Genomic DNA, 24,669 nt, shown 5'->3' on the forward strand with positions numbered 1-24,669 from the left:
ACAAAACAAATTATCTTGTGAGTAGAAAAACTCATCATTCCATCTGTTTGGTGAGGGCGCGAGCGCAAGAGAGGGGGAACTGGAGCGAATTGAGCGAGAGAGGGAGCTGAAGAGTGAAAGAGAGAGGGATTGAAGCTGGAGGGGGACTATATAGTATACCGTGCCTCATATTTCCAGATTTCAGCCATACTATTTCGAATTATGTAGTAACATTTCCATAATCAGGGAACAATCAGTGAATAGATAGGGATGGGCCATCACTGTACAGAGAATCCTTCCAACAATCAGAGTAAACATTGACAATATACAGCCCTTTCCATTGTTGGAGCACCAAACAAGACCGCCACCTGATTTTACCAAATCCGATTGCTTTGGATTTCATACGACACAAGGAGCATCATCAAGTGCTTTGAAAAAGGACTCGATGACATACAATTAGCAGAGGCTCCAACACAAAATGCTTGTGTCGATCATATCTTTTACCGCTTCTGGATAGGAATTCTGCTTCCTGTCGACATTGTTGCCATCTCATGGGCCTCCTTGCTTCAAGAGAGAAATGCACTTACTCCATGTCATCCTTATAATCACCTACCATTTGCCCAATATAGAAGTGACTCCGTCTGCCCGTGATCGGCATACTCTCTCTTCGTCTTGACCTTCTCAAGGCGAGCTTTCCGGACGGCATTTTGTATTTGCCGCTCATGCTCCTTGAGCATTTCATCGAGGTTATCTCCCGAGGGAAGCAAAGGTCCAGAATAGTGGATTCGGCTCTTTTTGGGAGAATAACTCTGCAAACACATGCAAGAGAACACGATCAGCTTTTCAGATCATAGCTCGCAAATCACCACACCGAGGGCAAGAGAAAAAAATGATCCTCATCTATACTTCACAATTAGTTGATGTCATTCTTTGATATTTGACATAAAGCTACCACAAAAATTATTCTCCAAAGCAATTTTTTATGATTTTTCAGATACTTTCGATTGATCTCTCAATATTATACGAGCAAAGACATTCAATACCAATTGTCATAGCAAGTCGTTCCAACAGAAGCCTTAAAAGTTACCAAATAATAAGTTTGTTTTAATGTACAAAAAAATGCAGAGATAAAGATGCACTTAGCACAACTTAACTTCCAATGACCACATGGACATGATGACGCCCACTGCTTTTTTCGACTCCATATGCCACACCAATTTGTTCCAAGCATTTTATTCATGCTAGTAAATAAAGGAAAACAAATACAGAGCATGCCAAGAAACACTAAACATACCAAAGCTATATATATAAAAGGAAAATGGTTGAGTCAGATTATTTCACCTTCAACTTAGTGGAAAGGGAACTGGAAAAAGGGAAAAAAAAATCCCTAGCAAAGACAAAGCTAAATATCTTGTTTAAGTTATAATGCAATTACCGCGATGGACTCCCTCCAGGAGTGCTCTCCCCCCTCCTTAAACAAAGATATCGGCCTATGTAACAAATGATGTGATCAGTCATGCTTTCCCGCTAATTCACCACCATCTGGATGACTACACCTGGCAACAAAACCCTCATTCCTCCATTGGGTGTTAGCACCCTTCTCCCTACTACAATCGAGATGCGAATCACCTCCCACTGCAACAGAATTAGAAAACCTGGATAACTGTGATGCTCTTCTTTGCATGAAAGATCTCTGCCTTCTCAACTCGGCCCCACCTCTTGGAGAATCGAGTTCTCAGTCTGGCACAATCAAAGCCTCAACCTCATTTGCATTTCCAATTTGTGTTGATCCATTAAGACTGGGTTGTGCTGATTGTCCAGATAGAATGAAATTGTTCTGGGTCGTTCCTCCTGGTTTCTCACCAGTACTTCTGGGATTCGATTGCTCTCGTCGCTTCTAAAGAAGGTAATAAAAATAATAATAAATGCAGTTAAGCTATGAAAAAATGGGTCCCTCTGCAATATATGTATGCCTACGCTGAATTTGTGTTAAGGCACTCACATCCAACCCTTCAACTTACATATATGTATGAGATATGATTAGAAGGTCAAGTTACCTGGATGGATGCCTTTAAATCAGCATTGGCACTTCACGTAGGCACAACTTTAGACTCTTTCAAACCCTTTCTAATTGATTCAAGACCACGAGCTTTACCGGCAGTAGCTTTTACGCCTGGAATAAAAATCAACCAATTGTAGGGTTAGTAGCATGATGCGGAGTGTAGGAAACACTTCTCATGAAGCAATTCTAAGTGGCTACATAAGCAAGTTTTTCCTTCCCCATAATACATCAATCCAACTCCTCCGCCATTACACATTTTGGAAAAAGGAAAAGTAACTGCATTAACAATGATCGTATTTATTTTACAGTACAAAAGTGGAAACTTGATGAAACGTTTTTGTTTGTACAAGGATGAAACTAGTTGATAGTTCATTTGCAGCAAGTAATTAACAGAAAGTCCTTTTTTTCTATCCGTTTCTATATAGCTAGATTTTTGACAAGACTTCAAACTTTCTGTGGAGGTGTTCTTTCATTTGGGATTTTTTTATTTTTTTTAATTTCGGCTAGCCATCTGTGATAAGATTTTAAATTAGTGCTAAAGACTGTTTCTCTAATCAGCACAAACCCACAGCCACATTTATGGCCGAAAGTGGAGATTTATTTTAGTTAAACAACACAGAAGATGACTCACTTTCTGGCTTCCTCATCTCGAAGTCTGGCATCAAACTCCTTGCTTGATGGATACTTTGGCAAACTTGACGGATCACTTGGAAGAGGATTGGATGTGAAGAACTGGGATAGTAAATCAAAGTAAAGGATATTAGCAGTTGTAACTAAAAGGAAGATAAAAAGCAAAAGATCAGCTTGCAGCGTCATAGATAGAAAAAATTTCTTCCTAAAATTTGTTTGCTGAGCAGTAAGTCAATATTAAAAACACAGGCCCCACTTGATTCAATATCCTATTAAAAAGTTATCACATTGTTTCATGAAAAAGGTTGTAGTTTGAAGGTTAGTATTTCTGGCAAAACTATCGTGTCATATCAAATTACATGATTGCACTATTTAATGTCTTCAAAGAAATCTGCTGAATTATTCAAAGTTGCAATAGCAATAAGAAAATTGGCACACAAAATGTAAAATATTTAAAACTAGACACACTAGGGAGGAACAAACCATACATGACATCAAGAAAGCTGAAAAGGAAAAACTTAGGACCCACCTCATTCCGAAGGGCTGAGGAAGCCGTTCCACGGCATTCTGGTTCAACTGCAAGAAGAACATCTAGCAGGCCCAATGCAGATGAAGGAAAATCCTTAAATGTCTCCAGGAGACAGCGCATGTAAGGTTGCTGAGGCTTGAAAATGGTTGCATGTGGCAATTTTGACTTCTTCCAATATTCTTCTGACGGAGACCCACAAAGTTTGAAAATTTTGTGCAATTGCTCCACCTACAAATATTTCATGATCAGATAAGAATTGGTGAATCGCATAGACAATTATTTATTATAGACTCAGAAGTGCTTAAATATTTATTATAGACTCGGAAATATTTAAGATTGCATTTTGACATTAGCTTTACACAACACTACATATTAAGGTAGATATGACACATCCACCCTCTTACAGAAAATACCTGCCAATATAAATAAATAAACAAAACCCTGAATTAGAAGCATGTAAAATCAAATTCTTTTGCCATGAAATTGATGCTGATTATAATTTATGTCATGCATAAGTAGACTATGGAATGCTCTTCAAGACTCTTAGATTAGATTTTATGTAACCGAAAGTGTAGACATCAAGCTGTTGTACACAAGGCAAAAATGCTCGAGTAAAATTGGGTATAGAATTTTCGAAACACTATACGACTGAAACAATGTTTTAACCAATGTTCTAATATTGTAAACAAATTAGGCACCACATAAGGAATGGCACCTCTGTTCTTCCAGGCATTATGGGCTTCCCAGCAAACAATTCAGCTAGGATGCAACCAGAACTCCACAAATCCACAGAAGCTCCATAATCTGAAGAACCAAGCAACAGCTCAGGAGGTCGGTACCAGAGAGTGACTACGCGACTTGTTAGAGGCTGCTTTTGATTGGTCCAGAAAAAAGTTGCCAATCCAAAATCTCCAATTTTGAGATTGCCATTGTTGTCGACTAACAAGTTAGAGCCTTTGATGTCACGGTGTAGAACACCATGGCTGTGGCAATAGTCAAGTCCACGAAGTAGTTGTTGCATGTAACACTTGATCTAGAGGAAGAAATTAAAAAAATGAGCCAGTCAAAGAAAGTCTATAACATCTTTATAGTTTAGTAAGAAACTACAGCAAGTAGAAAGTGGTGAATCACAATTACAGACAATGCTTAAGAATGAAGACCTTATATTGAAGAAAGAGTTTTTATTTAAAATTAAATGTCCACATTCTCCCTTTTATATTCAAGACTATATAGCAAACGGTAAATGTGAAGATGCAGCATCAAATGGTAAATGAGAAGATCTAAGGAATGAAGATAGAAACTCAAGCATCAATTGTGAGAAAACCTGGGAAGCTACATAAACCTACAAACTTTTGTTCTGCTGTCCAATTGATGCAGTAGCCTCTTAGAACAACTAAACCTTATCCATACTCTACCCAACTTGTTGGTCACATGAATAACTTTTAATTCAACCAAGGAAGTATTAAACACAACAAGTGTGTACCTGAGATTCAGTGAACCTTATACTCGGAGTGGCAGCGAGGCCAGCAAGATCATGGTCCATATATTCAAAAACAAGATACAGACTGCCAGAAACCCTTGAAGTTATCAAACCCTCCAGCTTCATGACTATCCATATATATGTATATGTATATGCGTGCACACGTGCGTGTGTGCAGTATTATAAACTTGTAATCTACATTAGTCACATTGCATTAATCATCAATTGGTGTTAATAGATTATATTTCTGTTAGTATAATTTTTATTTGTAAATAAATTTTATCTAGTGGTGAAACTAAACCTATATCATTAAATAAAATATTAGAAAATTTACAATTTCTAATACATAAAAGTCGAAAGGACTTTCTTCTTCTTCGAATTTATAAGAGGGGAGAGGATAGAGATGATCTGGCCTGACCGCTTCGCTATCTGCCCAACGAGCCGGTCACCGCTGTTCGTGTACGCGACCACGGAGGGTGTGGTCCTATGCCCTTCGGCGTTGGTCACAATGGCGGGCTTCCCTCCCTCCATCGCCGCCACCTATTCGGGCCTTTGGCGCTGTGCTTCAAGAACGAGAGCTTTCTTGAATCCAGAGACTCCCCGAAAAACAACGAACTTGATCGGCGATTCGCTTTCTTGGGGGTTTTTCAAGACGACCCAGTTCGAGCTAGACCCAGGCTGTGGATTTGAGCCGCCCAGGACGCCATTTCCGCGGTTGAATACGCCAACCCGAAAGGGCAAAACCTCGACGGAGCAACCAAAATGAACTTCTCTCTGTTCTTTCTCTTCTCTCCTTCGAATTTTCAGCGAACGAACGGGCAGTAATTCAATAAGAAAGTTTCTTTTTTCTGGCGGGGGTTGAATTTTCGTCAATTAATCGGTGCTGCTTAGAATTTGCCTATATTTTTCAAAATGCAAATGAGCAAAATGCCATTCGGCTTAAAAAAGCAAAATAGTGAGCAATGCCAAGTAGAGTCTCATCTTCTTCTTTTTTCCTTTTGCTTAGCAAAAAAAAAAAAAAAATCGCTAAGCATAATTTGTGAATTTATTTCGATTTAAGAATGAATTGTCCAAAGTTTTTAACTCCACGACGTATGGTAATCTGCTTATTATTCAAGCATATACTCTTAAACTTCAAGAAAACTATTACTATTAATCTTTGTTAGCACTTACGGAAACAAGTGCAAAGATATAGTTATTTGAAGATTATAAAAACATGTTGTTCATTAAAGACATTCTATAAGTCCTACAAATTAATTTCTAGCTTTTGATTCCTGTCCGACTTAATAAACAGTTTGCATGCAATTGATATAGTTTCAACAGATGATTTATGCCGAAAGTACCTTGATATCTCATCCAATCGCACGATGTTGAGAATCATAACTATTAGTTATAATTACACCTCACTATAAATTTGACAATACAACAATCTTCTCAAAATGGATATTAACGGGATTGAGTGAATGGTCTTTTGTTTTATTTTTATTTTTATTTTTTTTGTTCAACTAAAATTTTATTAAGTCCCAAAGCACTTCAAACACCAAACCCTACGATCGAGGCATCAAAACAAAGAAGATTCCAAAGGGGTTGAGATGGATGGACCACCCAACTAAAAGGTAAAGTTTTTAGTCGATTTTATATCTTACAAGTCCAATCCTCCATACTATTTGGAGACTCTTGTGCAATGGGCCAAGGAGATACACTTGAACCGGCCCATGATCGTACGAGCTTCCATGAAAGGAGCACGTGATTCCCAATTACACTGACTTGAGCTAATTAATTACGTGAACTAAAGACTTGCAATCAAACTCAAGTACCATCGTTTTTCCTTTTTTGCTTTGAGGAGAAAGAGTGCCGTGAGAAATCTTTTCTTCCTTTTTTATTTTGGTTGATTGTTTTATTTAGTTGTGACAATCTCCTTATTTTTGAGTCAGTTAACTCTTAAATGCGATATACCTTCCCTTATTGTGGATGTCTTATTCAATTCAATACACGTGAATAGTATAGTTTGATTAATTAATTGAAAATTCAATGCTCCAAATTTAGAAAAAAAAAATGCAAAACTATGGAAAGCAAATTAGATGAAATAAACGAACATTATAGTAATCTGTCATATGATAAAGGACAAGACCAAGGTCGTTTGTCTTCTTCACAATAGTAAGGTGCCCAAAGAAAGTTTGTGAATCATATAATAAACATAATTAGCGCATGCCAAACTTATCCAACAGTCATGTTATAGAATTCCGTAGTGTACAAACTATGTTTTGGTAGTGACAGTTCACAATGCAAATATCCATCCAATCTATTTCCATGCTCTACGATTCATTCAGTCGAAAGAATTTACAGAGCATATTAAGAGACCTCATGGAAGAACTCTATAAGATCTAACAATTAGGATGGTACCGACATTTCTTGGGAATTATGAGGACAAGCGAAGGAAATTTACAGGAGCAATTAGATCCCAATAGCATCGAGAAGCTCCAAGTGTTAGACTTAGGGAGACTAAAGTATTGGCCCCAATAGCACCGCTGGCTACAACAGCAAGGACCCCGATGCCCGGAAAAGTAGAATCGCCACAACGGAAAAGCTGAGGGATAGGGGTTGATGTCCGGGGAAAGAGTCCTTACTTGGTTGAATAGCTGGACCGTATGTTCCTCTGTTTCTACGAAGAAATCTTTGATGCGTCAATGGAGTTCCAATCAACTTCACCTCGCATATGTCCCTCCTGAATCCTGGTCCGAGCACACGCCCAACAGCTCTCCACATAACCTGGTGCGTTGATGCACAAATTAGTGTCTTTCTGCCTTTGACTTAAAAAGTTATACCAGATACTCGACGAGGAGGAGCAGATCTAAGTAGAGATACCTCTGATCTTTCAGGCTTCAGTTTTTTGTACTCAGCGCTGCTGCGGTCAAGTCCTTGCCAGAGTTCATATGGTTACATGCCGGAGGTGTATGCATGCAAAACATGTTTCCCTGCTAGGGCCAGATCTGGACTAAGTACGCTTGGAACAGATGATAGAACAACATTCTGATCGGCATCGACTGCTCTTTCCCAGTCATTCACAACTATATGATAATTTCCTAAATCCTCACGTACACCCTGAGAAGGAACAAATTTTCTAAAGAGCTTCACAGACAAATTAAATGTTGAAACAACAAAGGCAAAATAAAGCGACTAGCCTCTAATAAACAAATAAAAAAGAATCCAAACATTAAGCGGGAAAAGGACACCCAAATCACCACGAGTAGATTGAGGAGGTAGAGCCATCACAGCTGCACACATTGGAAGCACTGCATCCTGCAAATTCATATTATGTAAGAAAAGATGAATAGCAGCAAACCAACAGAAAAAGATGCCCATACTTCAAATTTAAACAAACACGTTCATTACAGATAAAATGTAGAGTAAGAGTACCGTTATATCATAATGGTCACTGATAATTTGTAAAACGAGCACTAGATTCAGAGGTTCCAATTTACTTTAACTTCTCATAGTGGGGTCAACTACTTTGAGAATCGTCTTTCGAAATTCCCTGAAGCAGATGAAGTTTTGGCCGTGGTACCATCTCACGCTAGTCTCGCGTACCATTCTACCTTCTTCTTCAGTCAGAGCTAGCATTGTGTCCGTAGAAGTAGGCATTGTTCGTGACACTATTAATATCCAGATTAATGTCTCTTTTAGCGCAAGCTGTAAATTGAGTTACGTAAGCGAGATCTCAGGAGGAAAAGTGATTGATGAGTGGTTTGGAAAGCATCCATACAATGAGATGCCGAGGGTTTCTCGGTTCTTATTTTCTTCGGTTCTTGCCACACTTGATATGATTGGGTTATGTTTTGGGTCAGCCCTTATCAGAGGAACAAATCTGAAAATCATAAGTATTTATCTTTAACTAAGTTGATATGCAAGTAATATCCATAATTTGTAACTCACAAGTAAGGAATCTGATGATCAGATATATTGTTAGATACCTTTTCCATGAGCTATATTTAAACTAAGCACTGGATAAGCCATATTTAAAACTAGATATATCTTCTTAGTTTTTTTTATTGTCGGTTTTATCCTGATTTTTCATTTGAGTTAATTTAATTTATAAAAGCAATTACGGAATGAAACAATGTTATGGTGAAGTCATAGAAAATAATTTATTAAGGAGGTGGTATACTTGTATTAGTTGTTCAACTTGAGGAGGATAAAGACTGCGCATGGCTTTCCAACAATTGTTTCCAACGACAACATAATTCGGATTTGCTAATCTCCACGTTTCCTTATCCTGAGTCCTGTTAGGACTGGGTGAGAGATTTAGGAAACTAACGAGTTTGCTCTCGGCATTACACTCTTGAAGTGCCAAGGAGGAGTAGAAGAGCCATTGTCTTGGCGCACCTCAGAGACGAGGATCATCTGTTCGTTGATTCGTGACGCGTTCTCGGTTCAATTGAAGAGAAAGGGGAAAGCAACGCAGTTGAAGGTGACTTGGCTTACCCCATCCTCCGTGGTTTATTGTTCCTATAAAGTCAGCCTCCGGAAGAAGTTGACTGATCTTGTCATTGGAAATCTTTTCGGCGTTTTGTATAAGAGGCGTGCGGTGCTCTGTAGTCTCGATAAATCAGTTCGTAATTCGTTGGTTTTCAATAAATTTAACGGCTCTTCCCGTGCATCGTGTCACTGTTATTAGTGTATGATCAAGGGTGACGCTAGTGTTTCTTTTGGCCTATTGTTGTTGCGCTTTAGGATTTCACTGTGTACGGTTTTGCTGTCACGTAAATCCAATCGTTTATTGTTTTATTGCAGAAAGTTTTGTTGACGATGATGGCGGAGATCTCTGAAGGCCGTGCTCTTTATTTGCCTCGATCGATGATTCAAGAAATCATGTCGAGATTGTCTCCGAGGGACGCAACACAAATGTGCATCCTCTCTAGAGATTGGAATCATGCCTTCAACACTCTTCCCGCTCTAGAATTTGATGAAAAAACCTTCCGGAGAAAAGACGTCAACACTCTTCCCACTCTAGAATTCGATGAAAAAACCTTCCGGAGAAAAGACGTTGGTGAGCACGATACTTTTCTAGAATATATCGATCGTTACATCACACGGCGCCATGAGCTCAACCTCAGCATCAACTCGATGAGATTGTTGGTCTTCGCAAGAGACGATGAGTTGAAGCCCATAGTGCCCAAGTGGATAGATATCGCCTCGAGTCACAATCTCCGACACCTTAGTCTTGGCCGCATCGTCAAGTATCCCGACAAAAGATGGTACAAGCAAATGTGCCCCGACTTGGTGTCTGACACCATCTCTGTCCTCCACGTGAGCCATCTCTCAATGGAGGGCGTCAAGACGAGGCTGCCTCGCTTGGAAGAACTGGTCCTACACCGAGTCCAAAAGAGCGAAGAATTCGCGAACGAGCTAATGCTGAGCTGCCCGGCACTCCGGCGCGTGGAGCTGATCGACTGCTCCCGCTCCAAGGACCTCCTCATCTGTGGACCGAAGCTCAAGACTTTCGAGGCATCGGCCATGTTTGAGAAGGAAAACCTTTCGATTTCAATATCAGCCCCAAACCTCATATCCTTCAGCTACATATCGTGTTCCACCATGCCCTACCCGGATGAGGAGTTGTCAGCTCTCCAAGTACATGGCACCAGAAATCTGAGGGAGCTTGCTCTGGATCTGTGCATGGTCGGAATGGGGACCATCAGAAAAGCGGTCTCTCAGCTTCACCTCCTAGAGAACTTGAGGCTCAAGGGGAGCCCGTCCGCCGAGCGCATTAGGATAACTCACAAGAATCTCAAGCACCTCGCCTTGACTGGATTCAAGACCATCGCCTTGACTAGATTCAAGTCTCTGATAAGAGTAAAGACCCAAACTCCTAATCTCGTGTCGTTCCAATATGACGGCCCCAACATCCTGGTCATTGGTCCACAAGATTCGACAACATTGGCCAATGCGAGACTGGAGGTGGATTTTGGAGTCCGCGACAAGAGGAGGAGCTATCTCAAGGCAGCCAAGTTCCTAAGGTATTTCGGCCGTTGCGACTCGTTAACACTGATTTGTAAGGAAGTCAAGGTAAGTAAATGTTTTCCAAATCAGTATTTTGTATGGAGTATTGGTATGCTAAGTGAACTCTGCTATTCTTCTTTTTATATATAGGCATTGGTTCTTCCAGAAGAAATTAAAAGTGAAATGCTTCCTCCATTGTGGAATGTCAAGCATCTAAGACTTCACATCCTATCCAACACTACTGGAGATGTTGATACCAATTCTCGACTAACGGAAAGCTTAAGGTGGATGTCTCCTAATTTAGAGACGCTGGTCATTAGCTCCTAATCTTGCCATCTAGACCCCGTAGCAACAAGTACTCAAGAGCGAAAACAACAAGTACTCAAGAGCGAAAAAGGGCGGTGGTGGCTGCCAGCATTCTCGACGAGGAAAACTCGTCTAGGGACCACTATCAACTGCTTTCACTATTTTCCTTTTTTTTTTTTAATGTTAGGCTTGCGTTTCTTTCAATTTATATATGGCCAAGCAATGCATGACTAAGAAAGACAAAAAAAAACTCATCTAGCGACCACTATCAATCGTTTTCACTATTATCCCTTCTTCTTCTTTTATGTTAGGCTTGTCTTTCTGAACTCATCTAACGACTACTACCATCTGCTTTCACTATTTTCCTATTTTTTTAATGTTAGGCTTGCATTTCGTTTAGTTTACAAATGGCAGGCAGCATAACTAAGGAAGGAGAACTGACAAAACAAATTATCTTGTGAGTTAAAAAAACTCATCATTCCGTCCGATTGATGAGGGCGCAAGAGCGAGAGAGAGGGAGCTGAAGAGAAGGGAGCGAACAAGGAGGGAGCTAGAGTGAGCAAGAGAGGGATTGAAGCTGGAGGGGACTATATAGTATACCGTGCCTCATATTACCAGATTTCAGCCATACTATTTCGAATTATGTATTAACATTTCCATAATCAGGGAACAGTCAATGAATAGATAGGGATGGGCCATCACTGTACAGAGAATCCTTCCAACAATCAGAGTAAACATTGACAATATACAGCCCTTTCCATTGTTGGAGCACCAAACAAGACCGCCACCTGATTTTACCAAATCCGTCCGAAGCAAGGAGCATCATCAAGTGCTTCGAAAAAGTACTCGATGACATACAATTAGCTGAGGCTCCAACACAAAATGCTTGTGTCGATCATATCTTTTACCGCTTCTGGATAGGAATTCTGCTTCCTGTCGACATTGTTGCCGTCTCATGGGCCTCCTTGCTTCGAGAGAGAAATGCACTTACTCCTTGTCATCCTTATAGTCACCTACCATTTGCCCAATAGAGAAGTGACTCCGTCTGCCCGTGATCGGCATACTCTCTCTTCGTCTTGACCTTATCAAGGCGAGCTTTCCGGACGGCATTTTGTATTTGCCGCTCATGCTCCTTGAGCATTTCATCGAGGTTATCTCCCGAGGGAAGCAAAGGTCCAGAATAGTGGATTCGGCCCTTTCTGGGAGAATAACTCTGCAAACACAAGCAAGAGAAGATAATCAGCTTTTCAGATCATAGCTTGCGAATCACCACACCAAAGGCAAGAGAAAAAAATGATCCTCATCTATACTCTACAATTAGTTGATGTCATTCTTTGACATTTGACATGAAGCTACCACAAAAATTATTCTCCAAGCAATTTTTTATGATTTTTCAGATACTTTCAATTGATCTCTCAATATTATATGAGCAAAGACATTCAACACCAATTGTCATAGCAAGTCGTTCCAATGGTAGCCTTAAAAGTTAACAAATATTAAGTTTGTTTTAATGTACAAAAAAATGCAGAGATACAGATGCACTTAGCACAACTTAACTTCCAATGACCACATGGACAGGATGACGTCCATTGCTTTTTTCGACTCCATATGCCACACCAATTTATTCCAAGCATTTTATTCATGCTAGTAATTAAAGCAAAACAAATACAGAGAATGCCAAGAAACACTAAACACCATTACCAAAGCTATATATATAAAAGGAAAATGGTTGAGTCAGATTATTTCACCTTCAACTAAGTGGAAAGGGAACCGGAAAAAGGGAAGAAAAATCCCTAGCAAAGGCAAAGTTAAATAGCTTGTTTAAGTTATAATGCAATTACCGCAATGGAATCTCTCCGGGAGTGCTCTCCCCCCTTCTTAAACAAAGATATCGGCCTATGTAACAAATGATGTGACCAGTCATGCTTTCCCGCTAATTCACCACCATCTGGATGACTACACCTGGCAACAAAACCCTCATCCCTCCATTGGGTGTTAGCACCCTTCTCCCTACTACAATCGAGATGCGAATCACCTCCCACTGCAACAGAATTAGAAAACCTGGATAACTGTGATGCTCTTCTTTGCATGAAAGATCTCTGCCTTCTCAACTCGGCCCCACCTCTTGGAGAATCAAGTTCTCGGTCTGGCACAATCAAAGCCTCAACCTCATTTGCATTTCCAATTTGTGTTGATCCATTAAGACTGGGTTGTGCTGATTGTCCAGATAGAATGAAATTGTTCTGGGTCATTCCTCCTGGTTTCTCACCGATACTTCTGGGATTCGATTGCTCTTGTTGCTTCTAAAGAAGGTAATAAAAATAATAATAAATGCAGTTAAGCTATGAAAAAATGGGTCCCTCTGCAATATATGTATGCCTACGCTGAATTTGTGTTAAGGCACTCACATCCAACCCTTCAACTTACATATATGTATGAGATATTATTAGAAGGTCAAGTTACCTGGACGGATGCCTTTAAATCAGCATTGGCATTTGATGTAGGCACAACTTTAGACTCTTTCGAACCCTTTCTAATTGATTCAAGACCACGAGCTTTACCAGCAGTAGCTTTACGCCTGGAATAAAAATCAACCAATTGTAGGGTTAGTAGCATGATGTGGAGTGTAGGAAACACTTCTTATGAAGCAATTCTAAGTGGCTACATAAGCAAGTTTTTCCTTCCCCATAATATGTCAATCCAACTCCTCCGCCATTACACATTTTGAAAAAAGGGAAAAGTAACTGCATTAACAATGGTCGTATTTATTTTACAGTACAAAAGTGGAAACTTGATGAAACGTTTTTGTTTGTACAAGGATGAACTAGTTGATAGTTCATTTGCAGCAAGTAATTAACAGAAAGTCCTTTTTTCTATCAGTTTCTATATAGCAAGATTTTGACAAGACTTTTTCAAACTTTCTGTAGAGGTGTTCTTTCACTTGGGATTTTTTTTTTTTTTTTCGGCTAGCCATCTGTGATCAGATTTTAAATTAGTGCTAAAGACTGTTTCTCTAATCAGCACAGACCCACAGCCACATTTATGGCCAAAAGTGGAGATTTCTTTTAGTAAAACAACACAGAAGATGACTCACTTTCTGGCTTCCTCATCTCGAAGTCTGGCATCAAACTCCTTGCTTGATGGATACTTCGGCAAACTTGACGGATCACTTGGAAGAGGATTGGATGTGAAGAACTGGGATAGTAAATCAAAGTAAAGGATATTAGCAGTTGTAACTAAAAGGAAGATAAAAAGCAAAAGATCAGCTTGCAGCATCATAGATAGAAAAAATTCCTTCCTAAAATTTGTTTGCTGAGCAGTAAGTCAATATTAAAAATACAGGCCCCACTTGATTCAATATCCTATTAAAAAGTTATCACATTGTTTCATGAAAAAGGTTGTAGTTTGAAGGTTAGTATTCCTGGAAAAACTATCGTGTCATATCAAATTACATGATTGCACTATTTAATGTCTTCAAAGAAATCTGCTGAATTATTCAAAGTTGCAATAACAATAAGAAAATTGGCACACAAAATGTAAAATATTTAAAAGTAGACATGCTAGGGAGGAACAAACCATACATGACATCAAGAAAGCTGAAAAGGAAAAACTTAGGACCCACCTCATTCCGAAGGGCTGAGGAAGCCGTTCCACGGCATTCTGGTTCAACTGCAAGAAGAACATCTAGCAGGCCCAATGCAGATGAAGGAAAATCCTTAAATGTCTCCAGGAGACAACGCTTGTAAGGTTGCTGAGGCTTGAAAATGGTTGCATGTGGCAATTTTGACTTCTTCCAATATTCTTCTGACGGAGACCCACAAAGTTTGAAAATTTTGTGCAATTGCTCCACCTACAAATATTTCATGATCAGATAAGAATTGGTGAATCGCATAGACAATTATTTATTATAGACTCAGAAGTGCTTAAATATTTATTATAGACTCAGAAATATTTAAGATTGCATTTTTACATTAGCTTTACACAACACTACATATTAAGGTAGATATGACACATCCACCCTCTTACAGAAAATGCCATAAATGAATCAACAAAACCCTGAAATAGAAGCTTGTAAAATCAAATTCTGTTGCCATTTTCTATGAAATTGATGCTGATCATAATTTATGTCCTGCATAAGTAGACTATGGAATGCTCTTCAAGACTCTTAGATTAGATTTTATGTAATCGAAAGTATAGACATCAAGCTGTTGTACACAAGGCAAAAATGCTCGAGTAAACATTGGGTATAGAATTTTCGAAACACTATATGACTGAAACAATGTTTTTCCCAATGTTCTAATATTGTAAACAAATTAGGCACCACATAAGGAATGGCACCTCTGTTCTTCCAGGCATTATGGGCTTCCCAGCAAACAATTCAGCTAGGATGCAACCAGAACTCCACAAATCCACAGAAGCTCCATAATCTGAAGAACCAAGCAACAGCTCAGGAGGTCGGTACCAGAGAGTGACTACGCGACTCGTTAGAGGCTGCTTTTGATTGGTCCGGAAAAAAGTTGCCAATCCAAAGTCTCCAATTTTGAGATTGCCATTGTTGTCAACTAACAAGTTAGAGCCTTTTATGTCACGGTGTAGAACACCATGGCTGTGGCAATATTCAAGTCCACGAAGTAGTTGTTGCATGTAACATTTGATCTAGAGGAAGAAATTAAAAAAATAAGTCAGTCAAAGAAAGTCTATATCATCTTTATAGTTTAGTAAGAAACTACAGCAAGTAGAAAGTGGTGAATCACAATTACAGATAATGCTTAGGAATGAAGACCTTATATAGAAGAAAGAGTTTTGATCTAAAATTAAATGTCCACATTCTCCCTTTTATATTCAAGACTATATAGCAAACGGTAAATGTGAAGATGCAGCATCAAATGGTAAATGAGAAGATCTAAGGAATGAAGATAGAAACTCAAGCATCAATTGTGAGAAAACCTGGGAAGCTACATAAACCTACAAACTTTTGTTCTACTGTCCAATTGATGCGGTGGCCTCTTAGAACAACTCCACCTTATCCATACTCTACCCAACTTGTTGGTCACATGAATAACATTTAATTCAACCAAGGAAGTATTAAACACAACAAGCGTGTACCTGAGATTCAGTGAGCTTTATACTCGGAGTGGCAGCGAGGCCAGCAAGATCATGGTCCATATATTCAAACACAAGATACAGACTGCCAGAAACCCTTGAAGTTATCAAACCCTCCAGCTTCATGACATTTGGATGGTCAAGCTTTCGCAAGATAAGTATCTCCCTTGCCATGAATCGAACACTCTCTGGGTCCATATTAGCAAATCGAACCTTTTTCAAGGCTACAATTGTATCCGTTTCCAGGTCACGTGCTCTATATACACTGCTGTAAGTACCTTGCCCAATCTGTATCATTGGGAAGGATTTTAGAATATAGATTCTTTTCACAGGTAGTCAACAAAAACATTAAGTGTCCATACTCATGAACTATCTCTTAGCTATAAATATCCCTGAGAGAGCTGAGAATAAATGCTCAAATGCACAAAAGGGAAAAAAACTAGAGTATCCAGAGTTAAACAAAATGCATTTAAGATGCCTACTAACTCTGTCTCTATCAATTCATGGAAGGACTCTACCTTTTTACTGGAATGTCAAATCAACAAGTTATGTGCCTTAGAATTCTCTGAATGAGGATAGAATGAGTACATTCGAAATCAAGGCTCTCTTAATCCCAAAAATTCATGTTGTTATTCCATCACTAACATCTCAAGAAACTATCCAAATGGTAACAATGACCTTTCGATCATATGAGCCATTGACAATGTTTTATTGATCAATGGCCTATCAATGGAGTGGTGTCTAACTGAACTGACCAATTCCAACCAAAACCTCTCACTCTAACATCATCCCGCATAGCATCCCAGCTTTTTGTTTGATGAATGCCAATGGTGTCCAGGCTACTTGAGCACCCAATTAGTCCCCATCAGATGTGACAGACCCTCTGTCACATGCACATCAAGTAATTGCCATAAACACGTAAGTTTGAAATTTTTCTCTAGGAAACATGCGGTGATTACAAGTTTAAGACCCTCATTCTCGCTTAAGCCCAAGCCTTAAGCGAGAATGACAACTATGCTCACCACTTGAGCAACCCCTTGGAGTTCACATAGCATGCCGGCTTAAAAAGGCTTAATATGGTTGAAAGTTTTCTCTAGAAAACATGCGGTGATTACAAGTTTAAGACCAGATACATCCATCATTCGACATAGTATGGTCCCAGTGTCCTATTTAACACTTGCAAGATAAAAACTGTTTATGCCTCTCCAGAAATGAACATCACAAATTTTTCCATTCACCTGAAACTTGTCAAATAAAAAAAATAAAAAAAATTGACTAGGGTGAGCTAAAATGCGAGCCAAGCAGTTCAAACGTGCTTTTCAATTAATGTCTAGCTAACATGGATCTACGCAGCATCAAAAGTTTTCAAGAAAGGTAGTAGTTTATGTCCACAACTTAGCAAATAGTAAACAAAAAGATTCAATACTAGCTAAAGAACATACACTTGGGTTAAAAGAAATGTGCATCTTTTTCTTTTTATAGGAGATCCACCATAAAAGATAAAGGCAGAGAAATGACCTTTTCCAGCTTCTCAAATGAATCGGCCCTTCGAGGCACCCATCCGTTAATAGCTTCTCCGGCCACTGCTGTCAGCCAAGAAGGCCATCCGGCTACCACTTGTGCTCCTCTCTCACCAAGGGGAAAGCCACCTACTTTACCCACTTTCAACTGTGCTTGTGTGTGTCCCCCACTTGCCACGTCCATTGTAGCTCGTCTTTGAAGGGATTTTGACAGTTTCTCATTGAAATCAACGTTTTTCCTATCCTCCACTTCATTCTCAACCTCATGTGGGCTTGATATCAGTCGATCTGCAGCATCGTTGCCTCCACCATTGGCTGAAACCGCCAGTTCATCTCTCCTTAAGGATCCAACAGACCTTTTTGAAGATTTGCTAAGCTTCAAACCCCCGTCTTTAATCCTGTAATGGGCGGGAAGAATTCCTTTGGTGCAAATGCAACCCATTATCCCACTTCAAATTTGCCCTCTTCGTCAAATCAAAGTACCGGTTCTGAGAGAAACCCCTCTTTTCTAAAATTGAGACTGTCATCGATCAGCATTCCCAAAAGAAACCAGAGGATCTTAATTCCTATCAATCTCTACAACTTTCCCTTGGTGAATTGCTTCAATGCGAAAACCAAGAAATGCTTAATCCTACGGCAAAAACGAATGAGGAAAAACCCTGATCCAGAAAATCAACCAAAGTTCTCCGTCCTTATTTGCAACCCAAATTAACTTCGAGGTGGCAAATGACCGTCCCTACTTCCCTCCTATGCTGAGAAACCCCCAATGCCTGAAAACCCCATCAAGGAAGAAACCCCCGAATCAGACGCCGAAATCACAAACGCCAATGAACACGAAAAACCCAGATCACGAAAGCGCACGGGCATTGCAATTACCTTGGAACAAGAACAGGGATGGGAACCAAACGTCCGAACTTCCGAGCTGCCACGAGGAAAATCCTAAATGGGAAATGTCTAAAAAACCATAACGTCTGCTCCAAGTTGGTTTTTGCTTCGAAATGTGAGGCGGGAGGGGCAAGAAAGGAGGGAGAGAGAGGGAGAGAGAGAGAGAGAGGGGAAAAGAGAGGGAGAGAATTGCGGATCAAGCTCGGACCCTGAAAAGGCGAAGAGCCGGTGGATGTGAGAGACAGAGGGTTGGGACAGATTGTTGCGTCAACTCGCTAATCAAATCCAATGCCACGGGATTTCGCTTCGACGAAGCGATCCAAAAGATCTCTCTTTTTGGACGAACTTTTCCCTCCTGTACAAGCAAGAAAGAGAGGAGTGAAGGGCTACGTTTGAGCAAGTTTTCCTTGCAGGAGAAGTACTTTTTATCAGCTCGCCCAACTGAACATAGTGGTCATTTTGTTTAGGGCTCAATTTTAAAATCATATGTGCTTTTATTAACTCATTATGTCGTCACATGAAAGTTCCTTTCTATTTCACATTAGGTGTGCGTGTCTAATTCGTGCGTTTCATTTACCTCGTACAATATACAAGCTTGTTACATATGAAAGGAGAATTATCTAGCTAAGGGTATTTGTAAATTTATTGATTTTCAAGGAGATCTGGCGAAGCAAAATCTATTGAATTCGACTTGACTCGCGGATCACACATTTACCCGAAATTTGAAATGATTTACATGGAAAATGTCTTAATTTTTTGTGGAAAAAGGAGAGAACCTGTTTGGTCCTCAAAATTATTGAATATTGTGTCCCATTTTGTTGGAACCAACCCACATGTGTGCAAGGTAAAATAAAAATTAAAATAATTCAATTAAAGATATGAAATGCTATTATTTTCTCAAATGAGGGCCTAAGTTAAATCTTGTTTCAAAAAAATATCTGAGGTAGCCGTGGGAGTTTTAAATAAAAGTTTGACCTTATCAGCCAACTAAATATTCCAACCGATCAAGGAATTTTCGTCCAAAGGCAATTTTAACCTAAATTTTATTCAAAATGGATTAAAAATTAAGAAGGCTAAAAGTTTTTGAAAAAGAAACAAAATATAGGCCCTCCAGCCTGTGGCCGCCACCCCAACTCCAGTAGGGCATTAGCAATGGCCAGTCGGGTCGCTAGCACCCCAACTGCGATGGGGCTGTGACCACATGTGGAGGCCCTGGTTTTTTCTTTAGTGTGTGTGTGTTTTTAAATTTTAGCCTTTTTTTTCTCTTTTGAGTTTGTCTTTTTTTATGAAAAAATTTTGGATTTTTTAACCTAATTTAATTAAGATGTTGTGTAAAAATTAGGATTTGGATCAAAACAACGTTGTCTTAGTATTTTAGTTAACCTTAACGCCACGTAAAACACCACGTGGGAAAGATTAAATATAAATAAAAAAATCACATTAGCATTTTTCACTAGTCATATTATGCAATATTAGCAAAACACAAAATTGAGTCCCGCCTAGATTTAGTGAGGGAAAGTCTTGGCTATGGCTGGCAAAGGCGGGCCTCACTTGTGGCTTTCGATAATGCCTCGCTCTCTCCAGATGTTGCTGATGGCCGGCCATCGCGTAAGACTAGCCACCAGCAAAAAAAGGAAAGAAAATAAATAAATAAGCAAATGAAAAAAAAAAAATGGCCTTGACGAGCCGATGAGGCCAACCCTTCTTTTAGACTAACATAGCAAAAACTCTTATTTGAAATAAGATTTATTTCAAGCATTTATTTGAAAAAAAAAAATCGAAGGCATTTGAGACTCTTAATTGGAATTTTCCCACAATAGCATGTAGTTGCAATTTAAAAAATAGGGATAAGCATAGCATAAGTTCTAAAACTTGTCATGAAAATTTGATTGAATCCTAAAGTTTATCAAATTCTAAAACTTGTCACATTGGTGCAATCGAGACTTTTCCATTAATTCTATCTAATTTAGTTGACGGAAAATGCTAATGTAGCTTTTGTTTAACATTTTCTCTTCCTTATGTGGCAATAATGTGGTTGTATAATGAAATATAGGATCAAAGCAACGTTTTTGTGATCCAAATCTGATTCCTATACCAATATCAAACTTAAAAATAAGCTAAATTAAAAAAAATAAAAAAGAACGAAGAAAAAGGATAAAAACTAGTGAGCCCTCACCGCCAACTACCCCCTCGCCATCCTTTCTCAGTGATGGTGGGGCTGCAATGATGAACTCTCATTACGAGTTTATCTTTTCTTTTTCTTTTTTTATTTAGCTTTTCTTATATATTTTATTATTTAAATTTGTATTAAAAGTTAGATTTGGACCAAATAATGTCATTTAGCCAAGCCATCACCTTGTAGAAGAGGAAAATACTAAAAAAAGCCATATCAACATTTTCCATTAGCTAAATTGGAAAAAATTTAATAAAAGAACTCAACTAAACCAATTTGATAGGTTTTAGGATTTAATTACACATTTTGCAAGTTTTAGAACTTAATCGGACTTTCATAATAAGTTTTATGACTTCCTATGTAATTATCATAAAAAAAATAAGAAAAAAAAACTACCAAGAATCTCAAATTATACTCATCATGTCACATTTGCTTTAAATTTTTTTTTATGCGACACAAAAACAATGAACTAATACCCATATAACACAATTACTCTTTATACTACGACAAAAGATGAAAATGGAGAGTTGGCCGAAAAAGATGAACACTAAAGGAATAAGGAAAAATATTACGACAAAAGCCACAAAAAAAGAAAAGGAAAAATAAGAAAGAGGAATTGTACACCGCCACATGTCCAGGTGGCTCTGAGCAGGGCTAGACGCGCGCTAGAAGATATTGAACAGTAACGGCTATGAAGCTTCAAGTCCTTTTTTTGTTTTTGTTTCATTTTATTTTTTAATATTTTTATAGATTTCCGTAGGAAGATAATTTTTATCGCGAAAAAGATTTGAGGTAAATGACTTACAATGAGAATAATTTACCAATGTATTTTAAGATTTTATACGCTCATCCATCACCGTCCATACCATTACTCTTGACGATTTCCAAATTATGGATGATTGATTCCATAGTAAGCCAAATCCCGGTTTATGTAAAGAATTGAGAATCAAACGAGTTGGTTCTAAAATTGCCAATTCCCGAACCGCCACAATCAAGAACCGCACTATTTTGTATTATGGTAAAAAATCATATTCTTATAATCAAATATGAAAATAGTACCATTTCACTACAAAAACATTTGTTATTCTTCATATCGAAGACAATGCTTAAATTCTTGACAATTGCAAAAGCGATTTAATCAACTAATAAGATGATTCCCAAGTAGAACTAGCAGTTTGGCCTTGGAATTGAAACCGAACCAATCCTAAGCTGCTTCTAGTTTCGCTAATTGAGAACCCAATGTTTTCCTTAATTACGACCTCGAATCAATCGATTCAGGCCCGTTCTATACGGTCTTCGGATTGAACTGGATTGTTGCTCACCGTATCCCAAAATTGAGATGTAAAGAAATTACTCCCTCGGATAATCGCTCTAAAGTGTCGATGTCAATTTGTAACATTGCTTGATCTAGGCGGTCGGACTGCACCCTAACTAGAGAGAGATATGGACAAGTCTTCCGATTCCGGTCGGACTTCATTCGGACCGAACACAAGCTAAAATTTAGTGACCGTTGACGGAGTCTCAGCAAAATGAGGCGGGATTCCATGCCATGGCCGTCGGTCAAAGTTGTAACGGAGGAATGCAATCGTAAGAAAGAGCCACGTGTCCTCCATGCATCGCTCGTGCCACCATGTGCCATCCTCCATGCATGGCCTATAAAAGCCGCCTTCCTTCTGATGCCTTCGTTCATCTTCAACCTCTTCCGGTCACAGTAAAGAAAGCGATCTTCAGAGCTGAAGGAGGAGTTCTCATGGCGGATCTGACCGTAACTCGCATCGCCGTCGCCTGCGACAGCAGCTGCGGCTGCCCTTATCCTTGCCCCGGCGGAGCCCCGTGCAGGTGAGGCGGCGGAGTCGATCCGAGGATTCTATGGCGCCGGCTAGCTACTCGAGTTTCTCACGTTGTCTGAGCGGTTTCGATGCTGGTTGTTTTGCGACAGGTGCACGGCCCTGGCGGCCGGAGGAGGGGCGGGCCACAAGGAGTGCTTGTCCGGGAACAACTGCGGCTGCAGACCCTGCGGTCGCGGGCTGGCAGCGGCTGCGGTGGCTGCTGAGAACGGGCGGTTCTACTGCCGGTGCGGGCCGAGCTGCACATGCACCCCTTGTGGTGCTTGAAGAAGTGGTGTTGCTTGCGGCAACATATAATTATGACCATATATATAGTGTCTTGAACTATATAGTAAAGAATATGTCGTCAAAATTATATAGTTAATCTCTTTCAAATATTAATGTTATTTGAGTTTCAAAATTATAACCAAAAAAAAGGTTTTTTAAACATTAACGTAATTTGGGTTTCAAAATTATATATATATAACTATGATGAATGCATGAAAAGTCCTGAATCAGATACAATCATGCATGCTTTTCATTTATAAGATATTCAATTTGATTAATACAAGAATTTAATTGCATCAACCTTCCCCTTTTCGAAGTCTAATACTAACAACATATTTTTTCTCGACTATTTGTTTTTTTACTTGGACGATAAAAATTATGCGGCAATTTTTTAATAATGAATTACGAGAACAAATACTAAATTATATAACTAACAAAAAGCAGCTCAAGATGGAGGTTTTTTTTCTCCCTCGAGGGACTAGTTGTAATTTTCAAGAATACATTGTTCCATATATTGTTTTTTTGAATTTTTGGTTGCAATCAATGGATTTATTGTTGTCTCTGTGATTGTGATGATAACTCGAAATGTTTAATAATGCAGGTAAATAGCTAAGGTGTCATCTGCAAATGGATTTTTATCTATTTATTTATATTATATAAAGAAAAATTTTAAATTGGATATTCACTTATCATAAAATCAAAATGCCCGTAATTAAAATTCGATATACGATCTCTCCTTTGAGAGTACGCAATTGGGTGCATAACTGGATGCAATTTGGAAGCTCGTTTTCAACCGGCCCACAAATCATTACTGAAAGCCCAGGCCCATGTAGTAAAGATAGCTATAAATATTCCGTGAGAAAAAGGGAGATAGGGATTTATTTATATACTGATATTTAATTTTGACATAAACTCTCAGATAGATAGATATATATATATATATATATATATATATATTATAATATGCTGAAGATCACATTAAATTGGGAAAAGATGTAAATTGAAATTATCCCGGAAATTTCTTAAATCAAGGACCTAAGTGCCAATTTTGCTACTTGAAGTTGACAATGGAGCTTGAATGGGGACGTTTTATAGCCCTAGGTCACGTCAAGTTCTCTTGAACCAAAGAGTCGGACTACCATAAATTGACAAATGTATTTGCGCATAAATAATTCAACATCGTAATCCCTGAAGAATTATTCTTCAAAGATTTGTAGAAGCTACTGTCGGTAAAACATTATCTGATAAATAAATCCAATGTGATTTTGTTATCTATGATGTCGAGCAGCAAGACACGTGGTATAGTTTCCCACGTGGGGCATATTCAAGGGATAAGCTTTTTAGCTTGATGATTTCTTATTTCTCAATTTCTTTCTCTATTATGTTTAAAATTTCAAAAAATTAGTAAGATAAAATCATTTACCTGAATATAAACTTGAAGTAAAGGGATAAATTAGAAAAAGTATGGACAAGGATAGAGTCCATGAGCTTTAATTTTTTAAACACAATTACCAAGCAAAAATACTTTTGTAACGTAATTCTTCTCTTTCTTAATCTACATTTTAAATAGAGAAAGAAAGAATAATTTTTAGCTTACTCATAGATGATATGGTTCACTTTTGAAAATATCACAATAGTGAACATATAGATATTCGGCCAAAAATAAAAACATATAGATAACCTGTCAATATAAATCTAAAGAAAATTAGCACAAATTACGGACATGTGCTCTTGACAAATAAAGTATTGTTGATTCAAATCATTACTTGTTTTATTCAATTAATTATATTCCGTACATCAGAATAAATATTACTGTGCTAATGAAATTCATTTTGTTTAGTATTTTAAAATTATGGACAAGGACAAATTTTACGAGCTTCAATTTTTGTAA

At 38.6% G+C, this 24,669-nt stretch overlaps 3 protein-coding genes across 7 annotated transcripts; 1 reads left to right on the forward strand and 2 right to left on the reverse strand.

The window, feature by feature from the left end:
* Positions 1 to 212: 212 nt before the first annotated feature.
* Positions 213 to 18,911, reverse strand: LOC104452513 (probable serine/threonine-protein kinase At1g09600). 5 transcript variants are annotated; one of them, XR_005552944.1, is made up of 10 exons: positions 18,483 to 18,907; positions 17,605 to 18,376; positions 16,090 to 16,374; positions 15,322 to 15,639; positions 14,606 to 14,833; positions 14,078 to 14,178; positions 13,447 to 13,561; positions 12,825 to 13,286; positions 11,772 to 12,196; positions 213 to 347 (listed from the first exon to the last, which is right to left on the reverse strand). XR_005552944.1 is itself a non-coding variant. In XM_039316802.1 (10 exons), exons 2-10 carry the CDS (start codon positions 18,046 to 18,048, stop codon positions 585 to 587), a joined length of 2,127 nt encoding a protein of 708 aa, XP_039172736.1. In that variant the 5' UTR covers positions 18,049 to 18,376; positions 18,483 to 18,910; the 3' UTR covers positions 213 to 584. The 5 variants fall into 5 exon arrangements, 3 of the variants coding, with proteins under 3 accessions (XP_039172736.1, XP_039172735.1, XP_010065274.2); XM_039316802.1 differs by lacking the exon at positions 11,772 to 12,196 and adding an exon at positions 663 to 788 and having other exon boundaries at positions 213 to 632; positions 18,483 to 18,910; XM_039316801.1 differs by lacking the exon at positions 11,772 to 12,196 and having other exon boundaries at positions 213 to 788; positions 18,483 to 18,910.
* LOC120295569 (probable serine/threonine-protein kinase At1g09600) lies at positions 1,734 to 5,542 on the reverse strand. The gene is made up of 6 exons (XM_039316804.1): positions 4,684 to 5,542; positions 3,916 to 4,233; positions 3,201 to 3,428; positions 2,673 to 2,773; positions 2,037 to 2,152; positions 1,734 to 1,876 (listed from the first exon to the last, which is right to left on the reverse strand). The coding sequence occupies exons 1-5, from the start codon at positions 4,804 to 4,806 to the stop codon at positions 2,131 to 2,133; spliced, it is 792 nt and encodes a 263-aa protein (XP_039172738.1). The 5' UTR covers positions 4,807 to 5,542; the 3' UTR covers positions 1,734 to 1,876; positions 2,037 to 2,130.
* On the forward strand, positions 9,882 to 11,326 carry LOC120295568. The gene is made up of 2 exons (XM_039316803.1): positions 9,882 to 10,743; positions 10,828 to 11,326. The coding sequence occupies exons 1-2, from the start codon at positions 9,946 to 9,948 to the stop codon at positions 11,002 to 11,004; spliced, it is 975 nt and encodes a 324-aa protein (XP_039172737.1). The 5' UTR covers positions 9,882 to 9,945; the 3' UTR covers positions 11,005 to 11,326.
* Positions 18,912 to 24,669: the final 5,758 nt, after the last annotated feature.

Source organism: Eucalyptus grandis, chromosome 7 (assembly GCF_016545825.1).
Source record: "Eucalyptus grandis isolate ANBG69807.140 chromosome 7, ASM1654582v1, whole genome shotgun sequence".
Classification (NCBI taxonomy): Eukaryota; Viridiplantae; Streptophyta; class Magnoliopsida; order Myrtales; family Myrtaceae; genus Eucalyptus; species Eucalyptus grandis.

Excerpts from the sequence above, each read along its gene's own strand:
- LOC120295569 (XM_039316804.1), bottom strand. The coding sequence starts at position 4,806 with ATGAAGCTGGAGGGTTTGATAACTTCAAGGGTTTCTGGCAGTCTGTAT. Across the intron at positions 4,234-4,683 it reads TAAGGTTCACTGAATCTCAG|ATCAAGTGTTACATGCAACA; the intron begins GTACACACTTGT and ends TTCTTCCTCTAG. Across the intron at positions 2,774-3,200 it reads CCTCAGCCCTTCGGAATGAG|TTCTTCACATCCAATCCTCT; the intron begins GTGGGTCCTAAG and ends TTACTATCCCAG.
- LOC120295568 (XM_039316803.1), top strand. The coding sequence starts at position 9,946 with ATGTGCCCCGACTTGGTGTCTGACACCATCTCTGTCCTCCACGTGAGC. Across the intron at positions 10,744-10,827 it reads TGATTTGTAAGGAAGTCAAG|GCATTGGTTCTTCCAGAAGA; the intron begins GTAAGTAAATGT and ends TTTTATATATAG.
- LOC104452513 (XM_039316801.1), bottom strand. The coding sequence starts at position 18,048 with ATGGGTTGCATTTGCACCAAAGGAATTCTTCCCGCCCATTACAGGATT. Across the intron at positions 15,640-16,089 it reads TAAAGCTCACTGAATCTCAG|ATCAAATGTTACATGCAACA; the intron begins GTACACGCTTGT and ends TTCTTCCTCTAG. Across the intron at positions 13,287-13,446 it reads ATTTAAAGGCATCCGTCCAG|AAGCAACAAGAGCAATCGAA; the intron begins GTAACTTGACCT and ends TACCTTCTTTAG.